The sequence below is a fragment of the Salmo salar genome, chromosome ssa24 (assembly GCF_905237065.1).
Source record: "Salmo salar chromosome ssa24, Ssal_v3.1, whole genome shotgun sequence".
Lineage (NCBI taxonomy): Eukaryota > Metazoa > Chordata > Actinopteri > Salmoniformes > Salmonidae > Salmo > Salmo salar.
Genome location: NC_059465.1, coordinates 35,677,056 through 35,699,340, shown reverse-complemented (window position 1 = coordinate 35,699,340; position 22,285 = coordinate 35,677,056). Strand labels below are relative to the sequence as shown.

The following is a 22,285-nucleotide window of genomic DNA, read 5'->3' as shown; positions in this document are numbered from 1 at the left end:
CTCATACAATGTAATCAGGAGCGGAGCAAGCCAAACACTCCCAGGCCAACACAATGCAATATCCCCTTCACTGTCCTCTCAGCTGCTGGTTAGCATGTAGCATGCTATTTAACCACCACAGAGTGGCGATGGTAGACCAGGGAGGTCACTGTAGTTATTGGAAACATAATAATAAAAGGCAGGTAATGTGCCATGTCCAGTGCCAGTGATGTCCGAGAATATCTCCCTGTTAGTAATATACACGTAACTGCCAGAATAAAGGAAACACCAACAGAAAGTGTCTTAATAGGGCGTTGGGCCACCACGAGCCAGAACAGCTTCAATCAAATCAAGGTAGCCTGGCATATATTCTACAAGTGTCTAGAACTCTATTGGAGGGATGGATGAGACACCAATCTTCCACATGAAATTCCATCATTTGGTGTTTTGTTGATGGAGGTTGAAAATGCTGTCTCAGGCGCCGCTCCAGAATCTCCCATAAGTGTTCAATTGTGTTGAGATCTGGTGGCTGAGACACACACACACACACACTTTACACCCCCTATGCTCCTTTGAGACCCCCCTTTCAAAGTCACTGAGATCTCTTCTAGCCATGGTAGCCAAAATCATTTTTATACATGACTCTAAGCATGATATGATGTTAATTCATTAATGAACCACACCTGTGTGGAAGCACCTGCTTTCAGTCTACTTTGTATCCTTCATTTACTGAAGTGTTTCCTTTATTTTGGCACTTACCTGTACATTGCGTCCTACAGTAATTTACTGTGTTTTAATTGACTGCGTGAATCCAAACAGAGGAATGTTGATTCACCAGACCTAAGTTCACCCAACCTGTAGTGTATAATATGCATTGAATAATGTTTTATTTTTCTTGTCCTTCCCTTGTCCTGGAGGAAATTGTGCTGCTTGGTCATATAGGTTTCACTATGCAGCCACTCCGACAGTTGGCACAGACCTGCCCTGCACTGTGGACATGTTACTGCCTGCCACAGTACCCTTGTCCCTGTAACAACACTGTGGACATGTTACTGCCTGCCACAGTACCCTTGACCCTGTAACAACACTGTGGACATGTTACTGCCTGCCACAGTACCCTTGACCCTGTAACAACACTGTGGACATGTTACTGCCTGCCACAGTACCCTTGACCCTGTAACAACACTGTGGACATGTTACTGCCTGCCACAGTACCCTTGACCCTGTAACAACACTGTGGACATGTTACTGCCTGCCACAGTACCCTTGACCCTGTAACAACACTCTGCCAAGTCTTAATCGTCACAGTTTGTGGCCAAACACTCTGGGAGACAGACTGGACTACTGCACACAAGCCACATCCACACTAATACACACTAATACACACATCCACACTAATACACACATCCACACACATCCACACTAATACACACATCCACACTAATACACACATCCACACTAATACACACATCCACACATCCACACTAATACACACTAATACACACTAATACACACGTCCACACTAATACACACATCCACACTAATACACACATTGAAGCCTGTGTCCACTCTGCACAATACCTAGTGTCGTATTTATCACTGGTATTATTGGGATAATTTGTGACAAGACAAGTTCCAATTTTACTTTGTGTGGAAATAGACCTCCTCTAAAGTTGAAATGGTGCGTTTCCTGCATCTTTCCCACTGGTTGTGAGTTCATACAGAAAGAACAGAGGGGGAGCCTATGCCGCCCCATAAGTGAGAGAGCAGTGGCTGCTGGGGAGGACTCCCCCTCAGGGAGGACTCCCCTGAGTAGCCATTACAGGCCAATAGAGCTACAGTATTTGTGGAGAAGGGAAAGGAATTGTAGATATAAAAGGGGGATGGAGAAGCAGGACATAGAGGCAATGGAGGAGAAAAGAATCAACAGACAAAAAGGGCAAGAGGCAGAGTGCTTCAAAAAGACATGTGGGCAATTCCATGGTAACGTGACCAGCTTTGACTCTGTTTTTTCCACTTTCAAATGTATTTCAAACAAAACCCAATGATTTCAAAGTTTAAACAAACGATACAACTATGCACAAGGACTCAGGTCCGGCGTTATGGGAGGACCTATCGGGGGCCTGGCCCGCCCTACCGTACCTCCTTACCTGTCCAAATAAAATATTGAAATATTGATTTTATTTGACCGAGACGCCCAGAGCGAAACAGCGTCCCTCTGTCTCAGTATGTGAAGACCATGTATCTGATGCTGTATGGCATGTCATACTATGTCTAGCCAGACAGCATCACATACATGGGCTACATATAGTGGGGCACTGTTTCGCTCGCTAGGATGCTTTCTCTGGTGACATTGTTTTAGCAGAGAGGAAGAGGCAAAGCGAGAAGGCTTACTCTCTACAAAATCTGTCCAAAATAAGACAATGCGTTTTTATGGGCATAATATGCAGACCTAAGCTTACCGCCTGCATTCCCACCATTGGGACAACGACTCCCATTGTTAGGATGGAGACATGAGCATCCCATCATTATATATATATAGATCTCTGGTTTCAGCCTTTTGCGAATTGAAAAGGAAAGTTAGCGGGTGCACAGGATGCTGGATTCCCCTAAAGTAAATTGATGTTTCACCAAAATGATATAATTACACCTGTCTAAATAAAATCATTCAAAATAATTCACCAGGGAGCACGACTTAACTAAAGAGGATCATCAGCTTCTTATTTTTTATAAATAGCTGTAGATTGTTTCCAATGACAAGTGTGTAGGCCCCCTGCCTATTTGGGAAGCTCACAATTTGTGTAGTGCCCGTGGTAATAGGTCTAGCTGATTGAGTTGTGGATGTCAGTGAAAAGCGTCTAAGATATGTGTGGCGATAATGTATCTTGAGTATAGTTTAAAATGTTTCATCAAGAAGAAGGGGAGGGATGTGTTGCAACGTTATGCCCTCAGCTGTCTTGTTTTTTTATCAATGTCCCATTACATCCACAAAAGTATGGACACTCCTTCAAATTACTGGATTTGGCTATTTCATCCACACCCGTAAAATCGTCCACACAGCCATGCAATCGCCATAGAGAAACACTGGCAGTAGAATGGCCTTACTGAAGAGCTCAGTGACCGTCATAGGATGCCACCTTTCCAACAAGTCAGTTCGTCACATTTCTGCTCTGCTAGAGCTGCCCCGGTCAACTGTAAGTTATTGTGAAGTGGAAACGTCTAGGAGCAACAACAGCTCAGCCGCGACATGGTAGGCCACCATTCTGTATACTTCTGGCCCCTCTTTGGACACTGTGTTAACTAACCTCCAGACGAGCTTCAATGCCATACAACTCTCCTTCCGTGGCCTCCAACTGCTCTTAAAATGCAAGTAAAACTAAATGCATGCTATTCAATCGATCACTGCCCGCACCTGCTCGCCCGTCCAGCATCACTACTCTGGACGGCTCTGACTTAGAATATGTGGACAACTACAAATACCTGGGTGTCTGGTTAGACTGTAAACTCTCCTTCCAGACTCACATTAAGCATCTCCAATCCAAAATTAAATCTAGAATCGGCTTCCTATATCGCAACAAAGCATCCTTCACTCATGCTGCCAAACTCACCCTCGTAAAACTGTCCATCCTACCGATCCTCGACTTCGGTGATGTCATCTATAAAATAGCCTCCAACACTCTACTCAGCAAACTGGATGCAGTCTATCACAGTGCCATCCGTTTTGTCACCAAAGCCCCATACACTACCCACCACTGCGACCTGTACGCTCTCGTTGGTTGGCCCTCGCTTCATACTCGTCCCCAAACTCACTGGCTACAGGTTATCTACAAGTCTCTGCTAGGTAAAGCCCCGCCTTATCTCAGCTCACTGGTCACCATCCACTCGTAGCACGCGCTCCAGCAGGTATATCTCACTGGTCACCCCCAAAGCCAATTCCTCCTTTGGTCGTCTTTCCTTCCAGTTCTCTGCTGCCAATGACTGGAACAAACTGCAAAAATCTCTGAAGCTTGAGACTCATATCTCCCTCACTAGCTTTAAGCACCAGCTGTCAGGGCAGCTCACAGATCACTGCACATAGCTTATCTGTAAATAGCCCATCCAATCTACCTCATCCCCATACTGTATATTTATTTATTTATTTATTTATCTTGCTCCTTTGCACCCCAGTATCTACTTGCACATTCATCATTCCAGTGTTTAATTGCTATATTGTAATTACTTCACCACCATGGCCTATTTATTGCCTTAACTTACCTCATTTGCACTCACTGTATATAGATTATTATTATTTTTTTTCCTACTGTATGTTTTGTTTATTCCATGTGTAACTCTGTGTTGTTGTATGTGTCGAATTGCTATGCTTTATCTTGGCCAGGTCGCAGTTGCAAATGAGAACTTGTTCTCAACAACCTGGTTAAATATATATATATATACATACATACATACATACATACATACATACATACATACATACATACATATATATATATAAAAAATTAAAATTAGCTCACAGAACGGGACAGCTGTGTGCTGAAGCGCGTAAACATTGTTTGTCCTCGGTTGCAACACTCACTAACGAGTTCCAAACTGCCTCTGGAAGCAACGTCAGCACAATAACTGTTAGTCGGGAGCTTCATGAAATGGGTTTCCATGGTCGAGCAGCCACACACAAGCCTAAGATCACCATGCGCAACGCCAAGCGTCGGCTGAAGTGGTGTAAAGCTCACCACCATTGGACTCTGGAGCAGTGGAAACACATTCTCTGGAGTGATGAATCACGCTTCACCATCTGGCAGTCCGACGGACGAATCTGAGTTTGGTGGATGCCAAAATGCTACCTGCCCCAATGCATAGTGCCAACTGTAAAGAGGAGGAATAATGATCTGGGGATGTTTTTCATGGTTCGGGCTAGGCCCCTTAGTTCCAGTGAAGGGAAACCTTAACGCTACAGCATACAATGACATTCTAGACGATTCTGTGCTTCCAACTTTGTGGCAACAGTTTGGGGAAGGCTCTTTGCTGTTTCAGCATGACAATGCCCGCATGCAAAAAGCGAGGTCCAAACAAAAATGATTTGTTGAGATCGGTGTGGAAGAACTTGACTGGCCTGCACAAAGCCCTGACCTCAACCTCATCGAACACCTTTGGGATGAATTGGAACGCCGACTGCTAGCCAGGCCTAATCGTCCAACATCAGTGCCCAACCTCACCAATGCTCTAATGGCTGCTTGGAAGCAAGTCCCCGCAGCAATGTTCCAACATCAAGTGGAAAGCCTTCCCAGAAGAGTGGAGGCTGTTATAGCAGCAAAGGGGGACCAACTCCACATTAATGCCCATGATTTTGAAATGAGATATTTGACAAGCAGGTGTCAACATACTTTTGATCATGTAGTGTGTGTGTATATATATAATAAAATAAATAAATGTATACTCTTAGCTTTCATTTGATACCCAATTTGATATGCTCTTACGAACTTCACATGTTGGTGCTCATTGGTTCTTTTTGATGAAAATGCCCATGGCCAAGAAGAAAGAGATACGGGAAGGGGATAGAAAAAAGTTTCAAATAAAGAATGGCTTTGGGAGAGCAGATGGAATGTCGAGGGGAGGAATGGAAATGTCGGCTCTCAGCAGAACCTAGAGCCAGAGAGCCTGAAAACATGATGATCCAAATAAACAAATAAATAAATATCTCTGCCAAGGATCCGCGAGACGGAAAAAACTGTACTGAACAAGATGAGAAAGAGGAGACTGGAGAAAGAAGGAGAAAAAGAGAGGAGTGGAGAGAAGGAGGAAAGGAAAGGAGAAAGATGAAATGAGAGGATAGGAGAGGAGGAAAGGAGAATGAGGAAAGGAAAGGAGAAGGAGGAAAGGAGATGGAGAGAAGGAGGAAAGAAGGAGGAAAGGAGAGGAGGAGGAAAGGACAGGAGATGGAGAGAAGGAGGAAAGAAGGAGGAAAGGAGAGGAGGAGGAAAGGACAGGAGAGGAGAAGGAGTAAAGGAAAGGAGAATAGCAGGAGGAAAGGAGAGGAGCAGGAGGAAAGGAGAGGAGCAGGAGGAAATGGGAGGAGAGGAGGGAAGGAGAAGAAGGAAAAGAGAGAAGGAAGGAGAGGGGGAAATGAGAAGAGTGAAGAGGAGGAGAAGGAGGAAAGGAGAGGAGTGGAGAATGAGAGGTGAAGGAGGAAAGGAGGGGAGAGAAGAGGAGAGAAGAGGAGAGAAGGGAAGGGGTCCCTCATAATAAACACCCCGTTTTCTTTACCTGTCAGATTATCTAAATCTGGCACAAAATAGAATCTCTAATCTGAATTGAAACCAAGACTATCATGAAGAGTTGAGCTCTAGTTAAACATTGTAATGTCATGGACTGGGTGCTCTGAATGGAGTGGATTGTTGAAAGGACAACAGTAAATCTCCTGCGCAGGTAGTGGTTAGTAATCCCAAAAGAACTTTAGCTTCTAATGGTGGAAACGGAGCCGTATCGCACTGAACACTCATCCTCACGCTGCTGAGAAAAATGCAGCCCAATAGAAAAGTGTTTCCTAGCCACCATCCAGCGTTGTCCATGTTAAGGGTGTATGTATCAGTTAACAGGAGGTGATGACAGGAGGACCAGACCAGCATCCCAAATTACATCCGATTTCCTATGTAGTGCACTACCTTTGACCAGGGCCCATAGGATTAGTATGTAAAGTAGTGCACTACAGGGTACCATTTGGGATGCTGCCATGTTTATATGGAATCAACACTACAGGGCAACTATAGATGGAATTCACTATAATGAATAGCGATCTATTATTTGACATATAGCTATTCTGTATTTTCACCCAATAGACAGACCATATACAATTCTTTCTCTCGCTCTAATGAAATATCTCCACTAATTTACCTGAGCTAATCACAGATCACCCCCAAAACGTGAGTGAAAGGCCTACTGATGTTGTGAATTGACAGTCTACAGCCCACACTGGGCCTAGAGTAAGATTGCTGAGTTCTGTTCACAATGTACATCAATAGAGCATGTTGCCTGTTTGTACAGTACAGCGCTGCAGCCAAACTGCTCAGAGGAACAGCCCTATACTCCAGGTGCTGATTATGATAGGAGTGTACTATTATGATAGGAGTGTACTATTATGATAGGAGTGTACTATTATGATAGGAGTGTACTATTATGATAGGAGTGTACTATTATGATAGGAGTGTACTATTTGGGGCCCATATAGGGGTGTGTTCAGGGGAGAGAGGGGGGGGGGCTAGACAACACTCTGGGGGATGCTTACTGCTAAGGAGCTCTGGAGATTCAAACAAGCACTACAGCCATAGGTTGAGAGGGGTCAAAGTGCATACAGGGGTTGCATGCTGCTGTTTACAGATAGGGATAGGGAAGAGGCTATGGGGTTGCAGGGAGAGGGTACGGTGTATTCAGAGGGGGGTACTGGTCACCCTCTCTACAGCTGATGATGGGACAGCATGGGGGGGAAGCGAGTGACTGATGGCCAGACAGGCCCCTCTAAAGTAGCACTTCTCTGGGACACCTCTGACATTTTGTCCAGGATTCCTGCACGCACACACTCACACAGGCCTCCTTCCATTTTATACACTAAATCAATCACTCTCTCATCTATTCCCTTCTACTCACTCACTCACTCAACTAAACAAACAATAACCTTGGCCCTTCCAGCAGGGCTGCCATGACAATGGCGCTCAAGCCCCCCTAAGAACAAAAAAGACAGAAAAGACAAACTTAGTGTCCCAGTGTAAAGCCAAGGCTCCCACAGAAACACACAGTTAGCTAGCCAGCCAGCCCTCAAATTGTTATTGTATCACTGTCTGTTTTGTTACCACTACAGCGCTAAATCACTTAGCACGTTATCATACTCAGCTCTGACGCTACTAAACACTGTCAGACTGCCGAGAAAAGTGAAGAGGGAGATAGAGAGGGAGGGAGAAGTAGAGGGGTGTGCCTGATGATTTCATAACACTATAATTATTGAACATCATAGGTATTATCCATCAAACATTGTGGAGAGATTAAATGCTGTCAAATGGTGCTAGCTCTGGTTTGGCACAAGCACAAAGAACACTCCAGTCAAGTAAACACTCCGGAATACAAGAAGGAGACGTTCCAAGTTTCACACACCCCGTCTCAGCTAGAACCCCAGCTAGAACCCCTCACGTCACTCCTGTCAAAGTCTTCACTCTGGCTCATCATGTGTCAATGTTATGTAATGTGGGTTAGCTCACTGACACAAAACACTAAAGGCCTCATTCAGCAACTGGCTAACAAAAGAAGGATTTGAGTCAGCAGCGGTGATCAACTTTTCAAGTCATATCTGGACTGGAATCCTGTCGCTTTGAGTCAGAGCAGCAGAAATATCTCCAGGAGATTATCCTTTTCCAGAGGTCTGGCTGAGGCTTGACTGTACGAGCATCATTTCCACACTGAGCCTCAGCTCATGCAGCAGCAGCAGCAGGGCATTTCCATCTAAAAGGAGCCATGAGCACCAATACGCAAAGTTCATAGGAGCAAATTGGGTGTCAAATGAAAGCCAAGAGAAAAAGACTTCACCTCAGCCTCCTATTTATAAGACCCCAACTTTCCTTTAGTTCTTATTGGTCAAGGTTATGCCAGTCAGTATTATGTTAGCCTATCAGCAATCAGTATTCCTGGGAAGTTCAGTGTAGGACCCCAGCACGAGCAGGGCAGATGTCAGAAAGATACTTTCAGTCAGAAAACGTGCTTTCACCATCTTGACAGCATTTCATGTTTTCCCTCCTAATAAATACTTTTGCTCCTGTGGTCACAATACATTTGCTGTTCTGATGTTTTATTGTGCATCTAAAAGTAAGTTCCTTAAGATGTCTTGTTGTTTTCGGAGCCCTATTGTTGTTTGTAATTACCATTTATGTTGAGCTTGTTAGCTAGCTCATGCTCCCGCTATCATTAGCGTTTGTCATTCAGAATGCATTGGTATTTAGCATGCCTATTAGCAATTAGCCATTTGTTAGCATTTCTCTTTCATGGTGCTAAGCTATTTCTGTCACCTGTGTATAATCGTTCATGCTATGCTGGTTATATTCTGTAGACATTTCTACATTCCTGCATTGCTTATGTACAAGACCCCTAGCTTATTGAACCTGTTTAGTCCATGTTATGCTACAGGCCTTACTCTACAGTGCTGTCTATACTAGCTTGTACTTGCATGTCATGCTTATCAGTACTACAGCCTAAGTTTATTTATCTTCTTTTCGGAACTACAATCATTATCAGACACAAGTCTTGTCAGTCACACGTCAGACTCAGAGTGGTGTTGAATGTGTGTGATAGTGGATCTTCACTAAATCGCTTGAGTCAGAAATACTGCTTCCCTGTTGTTCCAACCCACGTGGCAAACTCATTCCATGGAAGGCTGAGTGTCTGTGGGTTTTCATCCTCCCTTGTACTTGATGAATTAAGGTCACTAATTAGTAAGGAACTCCCCTCACCTGGTTGTCTAGGTCTTAATTGAAAGGAAAAAGAAAAACGAGCAGACACTAGACCCTCCATGGAATTTATTTTTATTTTATTTTAACTAGGCAAGTCGGTTAACAACAAATTATTATTTACAATGACGGCCTACCCCGGCCAAATCCTAACCCGGACGACGCTGGGCCAATTGTGTGCCGCCCTATGGGACTCCCAATCACAGCCGGTTGTGATACAGCCTGGAATTGAACCAGGGTCTGTAGTGACGCCTCTAGCACTGAGATTCAGTGCCTTAGACCAATGCACCACTCAGGAGCCCTGTACTTTACTGAACAGATCTACTTTACTGGGGGCAGAGTTCTTTAGGATAATAGCCAGAGTGTAGAATAATACCCAAATATGCAAAAGAAGGATATTGCAAATTTCTACCTTTGTGTACCTCCAGTATTCAGAATATACCACCATGAAGAGAATGATATTCATAATTATGCATTCCTGTATAGTACAGATCAGGAACCTGTGTCGTAATTCTGTTACCACAATTTTGTTACTGGATGTAAATCCACTTCACCTACTGTAGTCCAATAACCAATAGATATTCCTTCCAACTCAAGGCGTCAGGTCATAGCTGACACCCCATTCTTTCTGCAGACATCGTTCAATCTTAAATAAGAGCAGAGAGTTAACAGAGTTTTGGGAAAACATGGTCGCATAAAACCCTGAGGGAGATTTTACAAGAATTCTGTAACCAACTTTGCATCTGCATAATTCTTCCAATAAATGTGTTTGTGTGTAAATTGTTAGAAGTAGTCATTGTGTATAGAGTTGTATGGTTTATTCAACTTTGAAGTCAACGGTTTTTGTTTGGCATACATTTTAAAGTGAAAAATATGAGTCAAAGCGTAATTCTGTTACCGTGGTATTGCCCAGCAGCACAGTGGAAATGCAGTCTGCTTTATGGCATTATACAGTGTTTCCATTCCCACAAGAGAAGTGGATGGAGGCCGTGTGTGTGTGTGTGTGTGTGTGTGCGTTGGTACAAGCATGCGTGTCTATGTACTGTGCCTTCAGAAAGTATTCAGAGCCCTTGACTTTTTCCACATTTTGCATTTTGTTACAGCCTGAATTTAAAATTAATACAAATTTAGATTTTGTTTGTAACTGGCCTACCCATAATACCGCATAATGTCAAAGTGGAATTGTGTTTTTCGATAGTTTTACAAATTCATAAAAATTAAAAGCTGAAATGTCTTGAGTCAATAAGTTTTCAACTCCTTTGTTATGGCAAGCCTTAATAAAGGAGTAAATATGTGCTTAACAAGTCACTGTGTGCGACAATAGTGTTTAACGTGATTTTTGAATGACTACCTCATCTCTGTACCCCAAACATACAATTATCTGTAAGATCCCTCCGTCAAGCAGTGAATTTCAAACAGATTCAACCACAAAAGACCAGGGAGGTTTTCCAATACCTCACAAAGAAGGTCACCTATTGGTAGATGGGTAAAAAAAAATCTGACATTGAATATCCCTTTGAGCATGGTAAAGTTATTAATTACACTTTGGATGGTGCATTAATACACCCAGTCACTACAAAGATACAGGCATCCTTCCTAACTCAGTTGTGGGAGAGGAAAGAAACCACTCAGTGATTTCACCAGGAGGCCAATGGTGACTTTAAAAAAGTTACAGAGTTTAATGGCTGTGATAGGAGACTGAGGATGGATCAACAACATTGTAGTTACTCTACAATACTCCACAATACTAACCTAATTCAAAGAGTGAAAAGAAGGAAGCCTGTACAGAATACAAATATTCCAAAACATGCATCCTGTTAGCAACAAGGCACTAAAGTAATAATGCAAAAAATGTGAAGTGTTATGTTTGGGGCAAATCCATTGCAACACATTACTGAGTGCCACTCTCCATATTTTCAAGCATAGTTGTAGCTACATCATGTTATGGGTATTCTTGTAATTGTTAAGGACTGGAGAGTTTTTTAGGAAAATAAAGTGAATGGAGCTAAGCACAGCCAAAATCCTAGAGGAAAACCAGGTTCAGTCTGCTTTCCAACAGACACTGGGAGATGAATTCACCTTTCAGCAAGACAATAACCTAAAACAAGGCCAAATCTACACTGGAGTTGCCTACCAAGAAGACAGTGAATGTTCCTGAGTGGTTGAGTTAGAGTTTTCTACTTGAAAATCTATGGCAAGGCCTGAAAGTGGTTGTCTAGCAATGATCAACAACCAATTTGACAGAGCTTGAAGAATTTAAAAAAGAATAATGTGCAAATGTTACACAATCCAAGTGTGGAAAGCTCTTAGAGACTTACCCCAAAAGACTCACAGCTGTAATCGCTGCTAAAGGTGCTTCTACAAAGTATTGACCCCCCCACCCCAATTTAACCTATTTTGAATTCAGGCTGTAACACAACAAAATGTGAATTAAGTCAATGGGTATGATTACTTTCTGAAGGCACTGCACTTGTTGACTAAAGCATATGGACAGTGATGTCATGCTCTGTCTAGCTTAGACAGGAGGGCCGAGCCCTGACACACGTCTCACACTGACTCTAGATCAGCCTATGTTTAGCGAGACACACAGCTGCTTTCAACAGCTGCCTGAAACACCCCTTGTACTGTATAACACATTGCACTGCGGGACAGTAGGTAGGATCGGGAAAATTCAACCCAATTCCATTCAGTTCTATTTGCATAGTATTTGTATAGTACTATTGTGTCGCTCAACAAAGACAAGAGGCTAGGTTTCCATTTGAGAGTCCAAATCGCTTTATCTAGGATCACTAGAAAACAATAATGTTTTGTTGTGCTCAACATCACTGGGTTACAAAGGGATTGTAGTTCCATTGGAAACACTTTCTAGAGGAAATCTGGATTAAGGACAATTGGTTTGAAGGATAAATATGTTGGTATGAGTCACACACAATAAAACACACACACACGCTCTGGTTGTATAAGAGTCATGTCTCATCGTGCCAGACCTGAAATTACCCGACACACATACAGTGTTTAGGAGAGCAGTAGGCAGTTGTTTAAAGATGAACATCTCTTCAGTTTCAAAACCGACTTAAACAGCACCCTCATCAGCAGCATCAACCTACCACCCACATATCTGGATGCCAGCGAGCTAGCTCATCCCCTGGGAAAGTAGGGGGCAGAGCAGGGCATCCCCTGGGAAAGTAGGGGGCAGAGCAGCTCATGCCAGCTCATGCATACGTCTGTATGACATCCCCATCTCTTTCTGACTGTCTATTGAGCAAGCCCCCATTCTCTCCAGCCTCTTTTCCACCCATCCGTATACACATTCAGTACAGTGAAGAAAGACATAATCCCCCACTTCTGATGAGTGGAATAATAACTAACTAATCAAGGAATGAGGTCTGGACACCTGTCCATGAGGACTGGCCTTCAAGTGTTAGCTTAATTTATAGATGGGTTCAATCTTATCTCCAGGATCCATCCCACCGTGGGAATCTGGTGTGTAACCGTGAGTCAGCACAGCTAGAGACTCCCTGGATATGTGTGTGTGTGTGTGTGTGTGTGTGTGTGTGTGTGTGTGTGTGTGTGAGAGAGAGAGTGATAAGCAGCAATGATACTTTAAGCTCTCAGTGACTCAGACATTGGGATAACTGGGCATTTCCATGTAAAAGAACCCATGAGCACCAACATGTGAAGTTCATAAGAGTATATCAAATTGGATGTAAAATGAAAGCTAAGTGCCTATATTTTGGGGAAATTAAGTCAGATACATTTCCCAACCATTTTCCATCTTAATAAGTTGGCACAAGTTAAGTCTTTGATTTCTGGATTTAAAAAAAACAAGAAATACATAAAAACACAATAATGTTGACGTAAAGACCCATGACAACAAATATCAACACTTCTATTTAGTTTTGGAGAAATTGTTTACCTTCTGTAAGTTTAAGAAACACTGCCTTGTAATTCTAATACCAACAACCCATATATCTTGAAGATATTTTCTAATTTCTCTTCCTCAGGAGGAGGAAGGATAATGAAAGTTCCCAGAAGTAACAAGTAATGGTAGACCTATCATATTAGTTATAGTGATTTTACTGATATCAATTTTACTTATGAATTAAGTGATTCAAACTCGTAATTCTGTTACCAATTTGGAATTACCAAAAAAATCCTTAATGGAATTACTGCAACTGATTTGGCTTCAATGGGAAATCATAATAGTCATGAACCACAGTTGGGTCACCTGGTACTGTTCTCCCTTCCACCAGCATACTGTTATGTTCAGCTCATAACTGTTTTATATCTCTTTCTTTCATCTGGTGGTCAAACCATGAGTGTTAACACAGTCTGAACAACCCCTCACTCTCAGTTAATGTCACCTCTCCCAGCTCTCTCTGACACCTACCCATGAGCCCCCGCTCTTTCCATTTCTGTAACCAGCATCCTCACCCACTGATCGACACTGAACGTCTATGGACGTTGAAAAGTAGTTGAAATTTGGTCAGTCCACCCTGGCCTTGATGTTAACATCCACAGACTGACTGGAACAAATCTGAACCTATCATAGACATATGTTTCACAAGTTTGGATAGCACAGTAGAGAACGTAGCACAGTAGAGTACAGTACTGAGTACAGTGAGTAGAGCACAGTACAATATAGTAAAGTACTGAGTACAGTACTGTACATTGAGTAGAGCACAGTTCAATATAGTAAAGTACTGACTACAGTACTGTACATTGAGTAGAGCACAGTTCAATATAGTAAAGTACTGAGTACAGTACTGTATAGTGAGTAGAGCACAGTTCAATATAGTAAAGTACTGAGTACAGTATAGTGAGTAGAGCACAGTACAATATAGTAAAGTACTGAGTACAGTACTGTACATTGAGTAGAGCACAGTTCAATATAGTAAAGTACTGAGTACAGTACTGTATAGTGAGTAGAGCACAGTACAATATAGTAAAGTACTGAGTACAGTACTGAGTACAGTGAGTAGAGCACAGTACAATATAGTAAAGTACTGAGTACAGTACTGTACATTGAGTAGAGCACAGTTCAATATAGTAAAGTACTGACTACAGTACTGTACATTGAGTAGAGCACAGTTCAATATAGTAAAGTACTGAGTACAGTACTGTATAGTGAGTAGAGCACAGTTCAATATAGTAAAGTACTGAGTACAGTATAGTGAGTAGAGCACAGTACAATATAGTAAAGTACTGAGTACAGTACTGTACATTGAGTAGAGCACAGTTCAATATAGTAAAGTACTGAGTACAGTACTGTATAGTGAGTAGAGCACAGTACAATATAGTAAAGTACTGAGTACAGTACTGTATAGTGAGTAGAGCACAGTACAATATAGTAAAGTACTGAGTACAGTACTGTACATTGAGTAGAGAACAGTTCAATATAGTAAAGTACTGAGTACAGTACTGTATAGTGAGTAGAGCACAGTATAGTCCAATACAATATAGAAGTACAGTACTCTACAATACAGTAAAGAAAAGTAAGAGTTTAGTACAGTATATTGTATTCTGTTGTAATGTTCTGTATTATACTGGAATGTACTGTGCTCTGCTGCGCTGTGATGTCAAAGAACAACATTTATATTATGTATTTCTGTGTAGTACAGATCAGGGAGCCATGATGTAATTCCGTTACTGGGTGTAAATCTACTTAACTTCCTGTAGTTTAATAACCAAACTCAATGTGTCATGTCATAGCTGACACCCAATTCTTTCTGCAGACATCTCTGAACCTTAATTCGGAGCTGATATTGAAGAGTTTTTGGAAAATGTGGTCGCATAAAATCCCTGAGGGAGATTTGACTCTAATTCCATCACCAAAGTTTGCATCTGCACAGTTCTTCCACTAAATTAGTTTTTGTAAATGTTTCTGTGGAAATTGTTCAAAGTAGTCCTTGTTGTTTACTAAACTTTGAAATCAATTGTTTTTGTTTGGCATATATTTTAAAGTGAAAAAAAACAGAGTCAAAGCGTAATTCCGTTACCATGGAATTGCCCCACTGGAAATAGCAGCCAGATAGTTAGCGGTCGTTTAGGTTCACTCATGTTTGACTGTGACCAGAGCACACGCCTTGGTTTGCCAATCACACACACACACACACACACAAACACACACACAGGTTTGAGTCCTCTCACACAACATCAAAGGCCTTACTGTGACAGACAGAAAGGACAGGAGGGGGGGGGGGGGGGGTTGACTCAGTGGGTTGTTTAATGGCTTAGATCAACTGCATTATAGCATTCAATTCCCATACCCTCTAATCCACCGGACGGGGATACACAGTTTAACAAAGTATTAAATTAAACAGGTTAAGCAACATCATAGGGAAATAATATGCTAAAGAAGAGAGTGGAAGAGGAGAGAGAACTGGAGGGTTCCCAAAGGTACAGGACTTGTTCATTCAAGCATTTCATTCAACTATTAGGTCCTTAATAATACTCCTATATAGCCAAAGACTGAATTATGAGTTCCCTCCCTACTACCGAGACTTTTGGTGACAAAGGTCAGTGGCATTTCTTGTTCTTCCATTGTGAGAGTCAAAGTGTGTGAAATGAATACATTGACAGATCAGTAAGGAGTTGTCCTTGCCTGTTGCTAACAAGACGTCATTTCAAAAACATCTCCCTTGGAACAGGGAGTGTGTCACGCTGGACTCAGACCAAAGTGTGTGTGTGTGTGTGTGTGTGTGTGTGTGTGTGTGTGTGTGTGTGTGTGTGTGTGTGTGTGTGTGTGTGTGAGAACACCAAACACAACAAATGATTGGATACACCACAGCTCACATATTGTGCAATCTTCCTTGGACGGCTGTGACCCTTTTAACACAATATAATAGAAAATACACAAAATCACTGCAACTTCTCACAAACATCTCATCTTTACTTTGGAAGGAAACATCCCACTTATTCTTTTGAAAACACTATCACACAAAAAAAAAATCAACAAGGTTATTTTGGAACGTTTGGGAAGGAATTGAATGTGTACCTTATCACCATCCAAATCAGCAGTGGTCAAATCTTTGCAATGAGTCAGAACTAATTGTAAAAATGCTCCCCCACCCACAGTCAACACACAGTCTGCCAAGAGCAGTGGGGAGAACAAGGTGTGTCTGACAGTGTTCCAAGCCACCAGGTCCCAGAGATGGTTAGATACAGCCCACAGCCCACACCCAACACTGATGATGAATAGGAGTCACACTCCTATTGAGCTCAATATGAATCCTATGAGATAATGTGCAGAGCAAGAGCTGTAAAGTTTCAGTCTGATAAAACATTTGTAGAGCCTCACTGCGTATATTCCTCTCTGTTTTCATATGGTTTACTGGATTGGTACAACAATACTCAGTCTAAATGGTAGGCATTAAACACTTCTGCCCATGCATGTTGCATGCCTGACAAAGTACACAAAAAAACTGTTAAACTACGGCAGAGAAATGACATTTCGATCTTGAAATATTCCTCAACTTCCCAGTGCCCAGTCCTGTTGGACAGACAGTAAATGACAGTGTGTCTGCCTTTGACCACCATTAGCATGGCTACTGACTGAGGTATTTTCTGGAGTCATGAAAAGTGAGAAAGGGGGATTTTTCAGCCCTCCGTCTACTGTAGCTAAAATAATCTGTAGCTGTACTTTTATGAAAGTTACCTGTGAGGTTACAAAGCAGAACACAATGTATGAGATAATACAGTGTACGTTTGACAGCTTACTTCAACAATTTCCATTTGCAACTTTGTGTATCACCACGTGTGTCTTTGGACATACAGTAAATATCTGGTTTGAAAATTGAACGCAGTAGGATGTATGTTGATGTAATTCAGACTACTGCTTCACACACACACCACATACTGCAGATTGGAGGCTGTGTGTGAAACAGTCTAACGTCTGCAGTCATTGAAGGGAACTGGGAGAGACCTCTGGAGCGGTGTTGTTGAATAGTCAGCCTCCCTATTCCTAGGGGCCTTACCTCACAGGGGCTGTTTCCCATTCACAAGGCCATTAGATAACACAGATCTCAAGGCCAACATGCTGTATGTGTGGGAGGACAGGGTAAAGAACAGCCCTCTCCCCAACTCACAATCCTCTAGTCTACCCCCTACTCTGTCTCTCTCTCACACAGGAATTATGATGTCATTGCAACACCCACTTCACAATTCAGTCCAGCCAGACAGTTTGCAGAGAATGTTATTCAGCCTTTTAGAGTGGGTTTCCTCTCTGTGTGCGTGTATGAGAGAGCGAGAGAGAGAGAGAGAGAGAGAGAGAGAGAGAGAGAGAGAAACACTGTTTATACAGGATGGATAAGTCACCATGACAACGGAGCTGCCAAGTCATGAGAGGGGAAAACACCAAGCTGAGTGTCAGGTTCACTTCCATGCTTCTGCACGTTTCTCTGTCTGGCTACTCTTTGTTGGAGGGATACTTTTTTAATAAAATATTTGAGAAATCACTCTTATGTCAGCTGAGCGTGTCCAGAGAGTAATATGGATAACATTTGAGTTAGTTTTAAGAGGTTTCTTAATCAATAGAGCAGTTATTATGCATTCATTGATTATCAACATCTTCATATGACACTTTTACAACATAGGACCTATAACAGTTTGTTGGAAAGTACATCAACTAGGTTACATAACCTTGGATGGTTGGTAGATGGGTGGTTAACCACAAAGCGGACCACACAAGTCATGACATCACCATGGCGACATAGCTTTATTATCTCTAATTGTGTGGGATCACGTCAACAGAACCAAGAGAACACACACATTCAGAAGTTCGGCAGAGAAACAGGGCACTAATTGAGCATAATTGAAGGTGTCCTAGATGTGTGTCTCTTTGGAATCTCAGCACAGGGTTCAAAGACATGGAAGTTGGTCCATCAAAGTGGATTTGCAGTTGACAAATATTACCAAAGGAATTCATGAGCGAAGCTATGTAGGCAAAAAATAAAGGAAACACCAACATAAAGTGTTTTCATAGGGCATTGGGCCACCACAAGCCGTCAAAACAGTTAAATTAACCTTGGAATATATTCTACAAGTGTCTGGAATTATTATAGAGGCATGCGACATCATTCTTCCACGAGAAATTCCATAATTTGGTGTTTTGTTGATGGTGGTGGAAAACATTGTCTCAGCCACCTCTCCAGAATCTCCCATAAGTGTTCAATTGGATTGAGATCTGGTGAACGACACACACACACACACACACACACACACACACACACACACACACACACACACACACACACACACACACACACACACACACACACACACACACACACACACACACACACACACACACACACACACACACACACACACACACACACACACACACACACACACACACACACACACACACACACTTTACGCCCCCTATGCTCCTTTGAGACCCCTCTTTCCAAGTCACTGAGATCTCTTCTTCTAGCCATGGTAGACAAAATCATGTGCAACTGAGCATTTGTATACATGACCCTAAGCATGATGGGATGTTAATTGCTTAATTAACTCAGGAACCACACCTGTATTGCAGCACCTGCTTTCAATATACTTTGTATCCCTCATTTACTGAAGGGTTTCCATTACTTTGTCCAACTTTGATAACCTTTCCGTAGTGTTAAATTACACAAATATCACCATATTGGCAGAAACCTGAGCTGAGCAAAGAATAAAGCCAAAGAGCCCTGGAGAATAGCGGAGACACTGCACGCCAGGCCAGCAGCAGCGCGCAAGCCAGGTGTTTGAGTCGAACCATGTGCCACACAGGTAGATAGCCAACAGTGTGAGAAAGGTGTAATTATGGCCCACAATTCAGCACGCGGGAGTGAAGGACACTGTGTCCTACCTGGGACACCGGTACACAGCAGGCGGGGGCAACACTGGTAGCTAGCTAGCTGGGACACAGGTAGACAGCAGGCGGTGGCTAGCTAGCTGGGACACAGGTAGACAGCAGGCGTTGGCTAGCTAGCTGGGACACAGGTAGACAGCAGGCGGTGGCTAGCTAGCTGGGACACAGGTAGACAGCAGGCGGTGGCCAGCTAGCTGGGACACAGGTAGACAGCAGGCGGTGGCCAGCTAGCTGGGACACAGGTAGACAGCAGGCGGTGGCTAGCTAGCTGGGACACAGGTAGATAGCAGGCGGTGGCTAGCTAGCTGGGACACAGGTAGACAGCAGGCGGTGGCCAGCTAGCTGGGACACAGGTAGACAGCAGGCGGTGGCCAGCTAGGTAGCTGGGACACAGGTAGACAGCAGGCGGTGGCCAGCTAGGTAGCTGGGACACAGGTAGACAGCAGGCGGTGGCTAGCTAGCTGGGACACAGGTAGATAGCAGGCGGTGGCTAGCTAGCTGGGACACAGGTAGATAGCAGGCGGTGGCTAGCTAGCTGGGACACAGGTAGCCAGCAGGCGGTGGCTAGCTAGCTGGGACACAGGTAGACAGCAGGCGGTGGCTAGCTAGCTGGGACACAGGTAGACAGCAGGCGGTGGCTAGCTAGCTGGAAAACAGGTAGACAGCAGGCGGTGGCTAGCTAGCTGGGACACCGGTAGACAGTGTACTTCGCCCCCATAAAACTCAGATAATACTTTATTTGCCTTTTGGCCCATATTTGAATGGCATCAACAATCAGGAGAAATCCAGAATATGGAAACTGTCACGCAAGCAGGACGATGGCATGCTGGAGGGGGGGCGTTCATGCAGGACCCAATGGGATGCTCAAAGGGTGGGCGTTCCTTCAGATGCAGGAATGCCCACATGCAGGAACGCCTCGAATTGCAGGCCGCAATCACACACTACTGAACAGTTTGGTACACGAACTAATGCTCCACACCACCTGTCTGTCCTCCTGTGTTGGTCGTGAGGTAGGCTACCTACACTAACTGAGCCAGCTGAATTGCCCTGACTATAACTGCCGGTCTGCCACTATACATAGCCTACAGACACACCTACAGCCCATTTTATTTTTGTACTTTGACCACCTCCATAACCTTTGCACTCCTGGAACCAAAATTAAATCAAATTTGAATTACACAACACCCTCTTCTTGTAAACGCGAAAACACGCAGGGCAGAATGAAGGGGTAGGCTATTTTTAAACCATCCAAATATAATTTAGAAACGTTCTTATGACAGTTAAGTGACATGAAATTCTGAAAAGAGCAACGCTCACTAAATAGAACATGCAAAGACATTCAGGCACTCAGCGGGAAATAAAGAGCTTTACCAGTTGGTTGATGAGCGGGGGTTGAGAATGTCCTCTTTTGCCGTAAGCAGTGACAGGCTGTAGGTATCGAGGTTAATCGCTCGCATAGTGATGCAGAAGTTTTCCACAATCCACTCCCGAAGATTTCTTCACTTAGCCAATTGCACTAGAAACTTACCCGCATAAACGGTCACACTGAAACACTAACGCGCATTCACTGCCAGGAGAACGATCTGTAGGCTTATCTCATGCAAAGTAGTGGAAGAACCAAGTGGAGAAGAAGGTGAAGGTCCGCCAGCAGGCTATGTAGGGCTGCGTTCAGTACATAAAAACGTAATAGAACGTTCAACTGAACGGAAACGGTGCTGTAGCCTGGTGAACGACCAGTTAAAAAACGGGGTTGTGGCTTCGAAATGCACCTCTAGCTTTTAAATACGTCAGCCATTGCTTCTAGCCACACCCTGGCACACCCACAAAACGGAGCAAACTGTACCTCAAAGTCTCTTCAACGTACACAATTTTGGGGGGAAACACACACCACAGAGGATGGTGGCACCCTAATTGGGGAGGACAGGCTCGTGGTAATGACTGGAGTCAGTATCAAATACAACAAATACATGGTTTCCAGGTGTTTGATGCCATTCCATTTGCACCATTCCCGCCATTATTATGAGCTGTTCTCCCATCACCAGCCTCCTGTGACACACAGACACACGCACATATACATACACACACATACACACACACACACACACACACACACACACACACACACACACACACACACACACACATACATACACACACACACACACACACACACAGACACACGCACATATACATACAGACACATACACACACACACACACACACACACACGCACATATACATACACACACACACATACACACACGCACGCACACACACACATACATACATACAGACACATACACACACGCACACACACATACACACACACACACACACACAGACAGACTGCCTAGTTGGGGCTGTTACAGACTTTCTTCAGTGAGATGTAAATATGTTTTCACCAAAAGCCCCACCAGATTAATGGGGGAAAATCTCAGTTACATTCTAGCTGGCCTGGTCCTCACACCATTATTTTCTCCTTCATTCCACGCTTTAATAATAAGGTGGAAATGATATATTTTCACCATTAACTAGCTTTATGTGCATATAACCAAATAGTTATTTTGAGAGCCATTCGTGTACATCAACATCTCTCACTTTCAGTAAGCTAATATCATCCAGAAAACAACTGCTACACAACACAGCTGAGGGTGTATCTGGCTGGCATGGTCTGTGTCAGGTTCAAGAAAAGCCACAGGAAAACAAAACACTTTATATTGGCACTGGAAGGGAGGGGCGGCTGTCAGTGTGAGGAGGGCCAGTGAAGGAGTGGTGGTGCTGGTGAGGTTTAGAGGGGGCAAATGGGGGGGGGGGGCAGCTATAGAGCTGTCACTCTCGCTTTGTCCCACCAGCCCTTTGAATTGTCCCCTAGCAGCCCTTGGCAGCTCCCAGAGAATCAATGTACAGTGAGGGCCATCTCCATCGAGACCCTTGAAGAATCAGAGGGACCAATTTCATGGGAACTGAGGCA

The 22,285-nt window shown here is 43.4% G+C and overlaps 1 protein-coding gene across 1 annotated transcript in view; it reads right to left on the bottom strand.

The window, feature by feature from the left end:
- Positions 1–21,069, bottom strand: part of si:dkey-40c11.2 (drebrin-like protein B) — a 61,759-nt gene extending 40,690 nt beyond the window's left edge. The window contains exon 1 of the mRNA XM_014172445.2: positions 20,686–21,069. Coding sequence (XP_014027920.1) covers positions 20,686–20,771 — 86 coding nt within the window. The 5' untranslated portion in view covers positions 20,772–21,069. The remainder of the gene's footprint in view (positions 1–20,685) is intronic.
- Between the last annotated feature and the right edge of the window lie 1,216 nt (positions 21,070–22,285).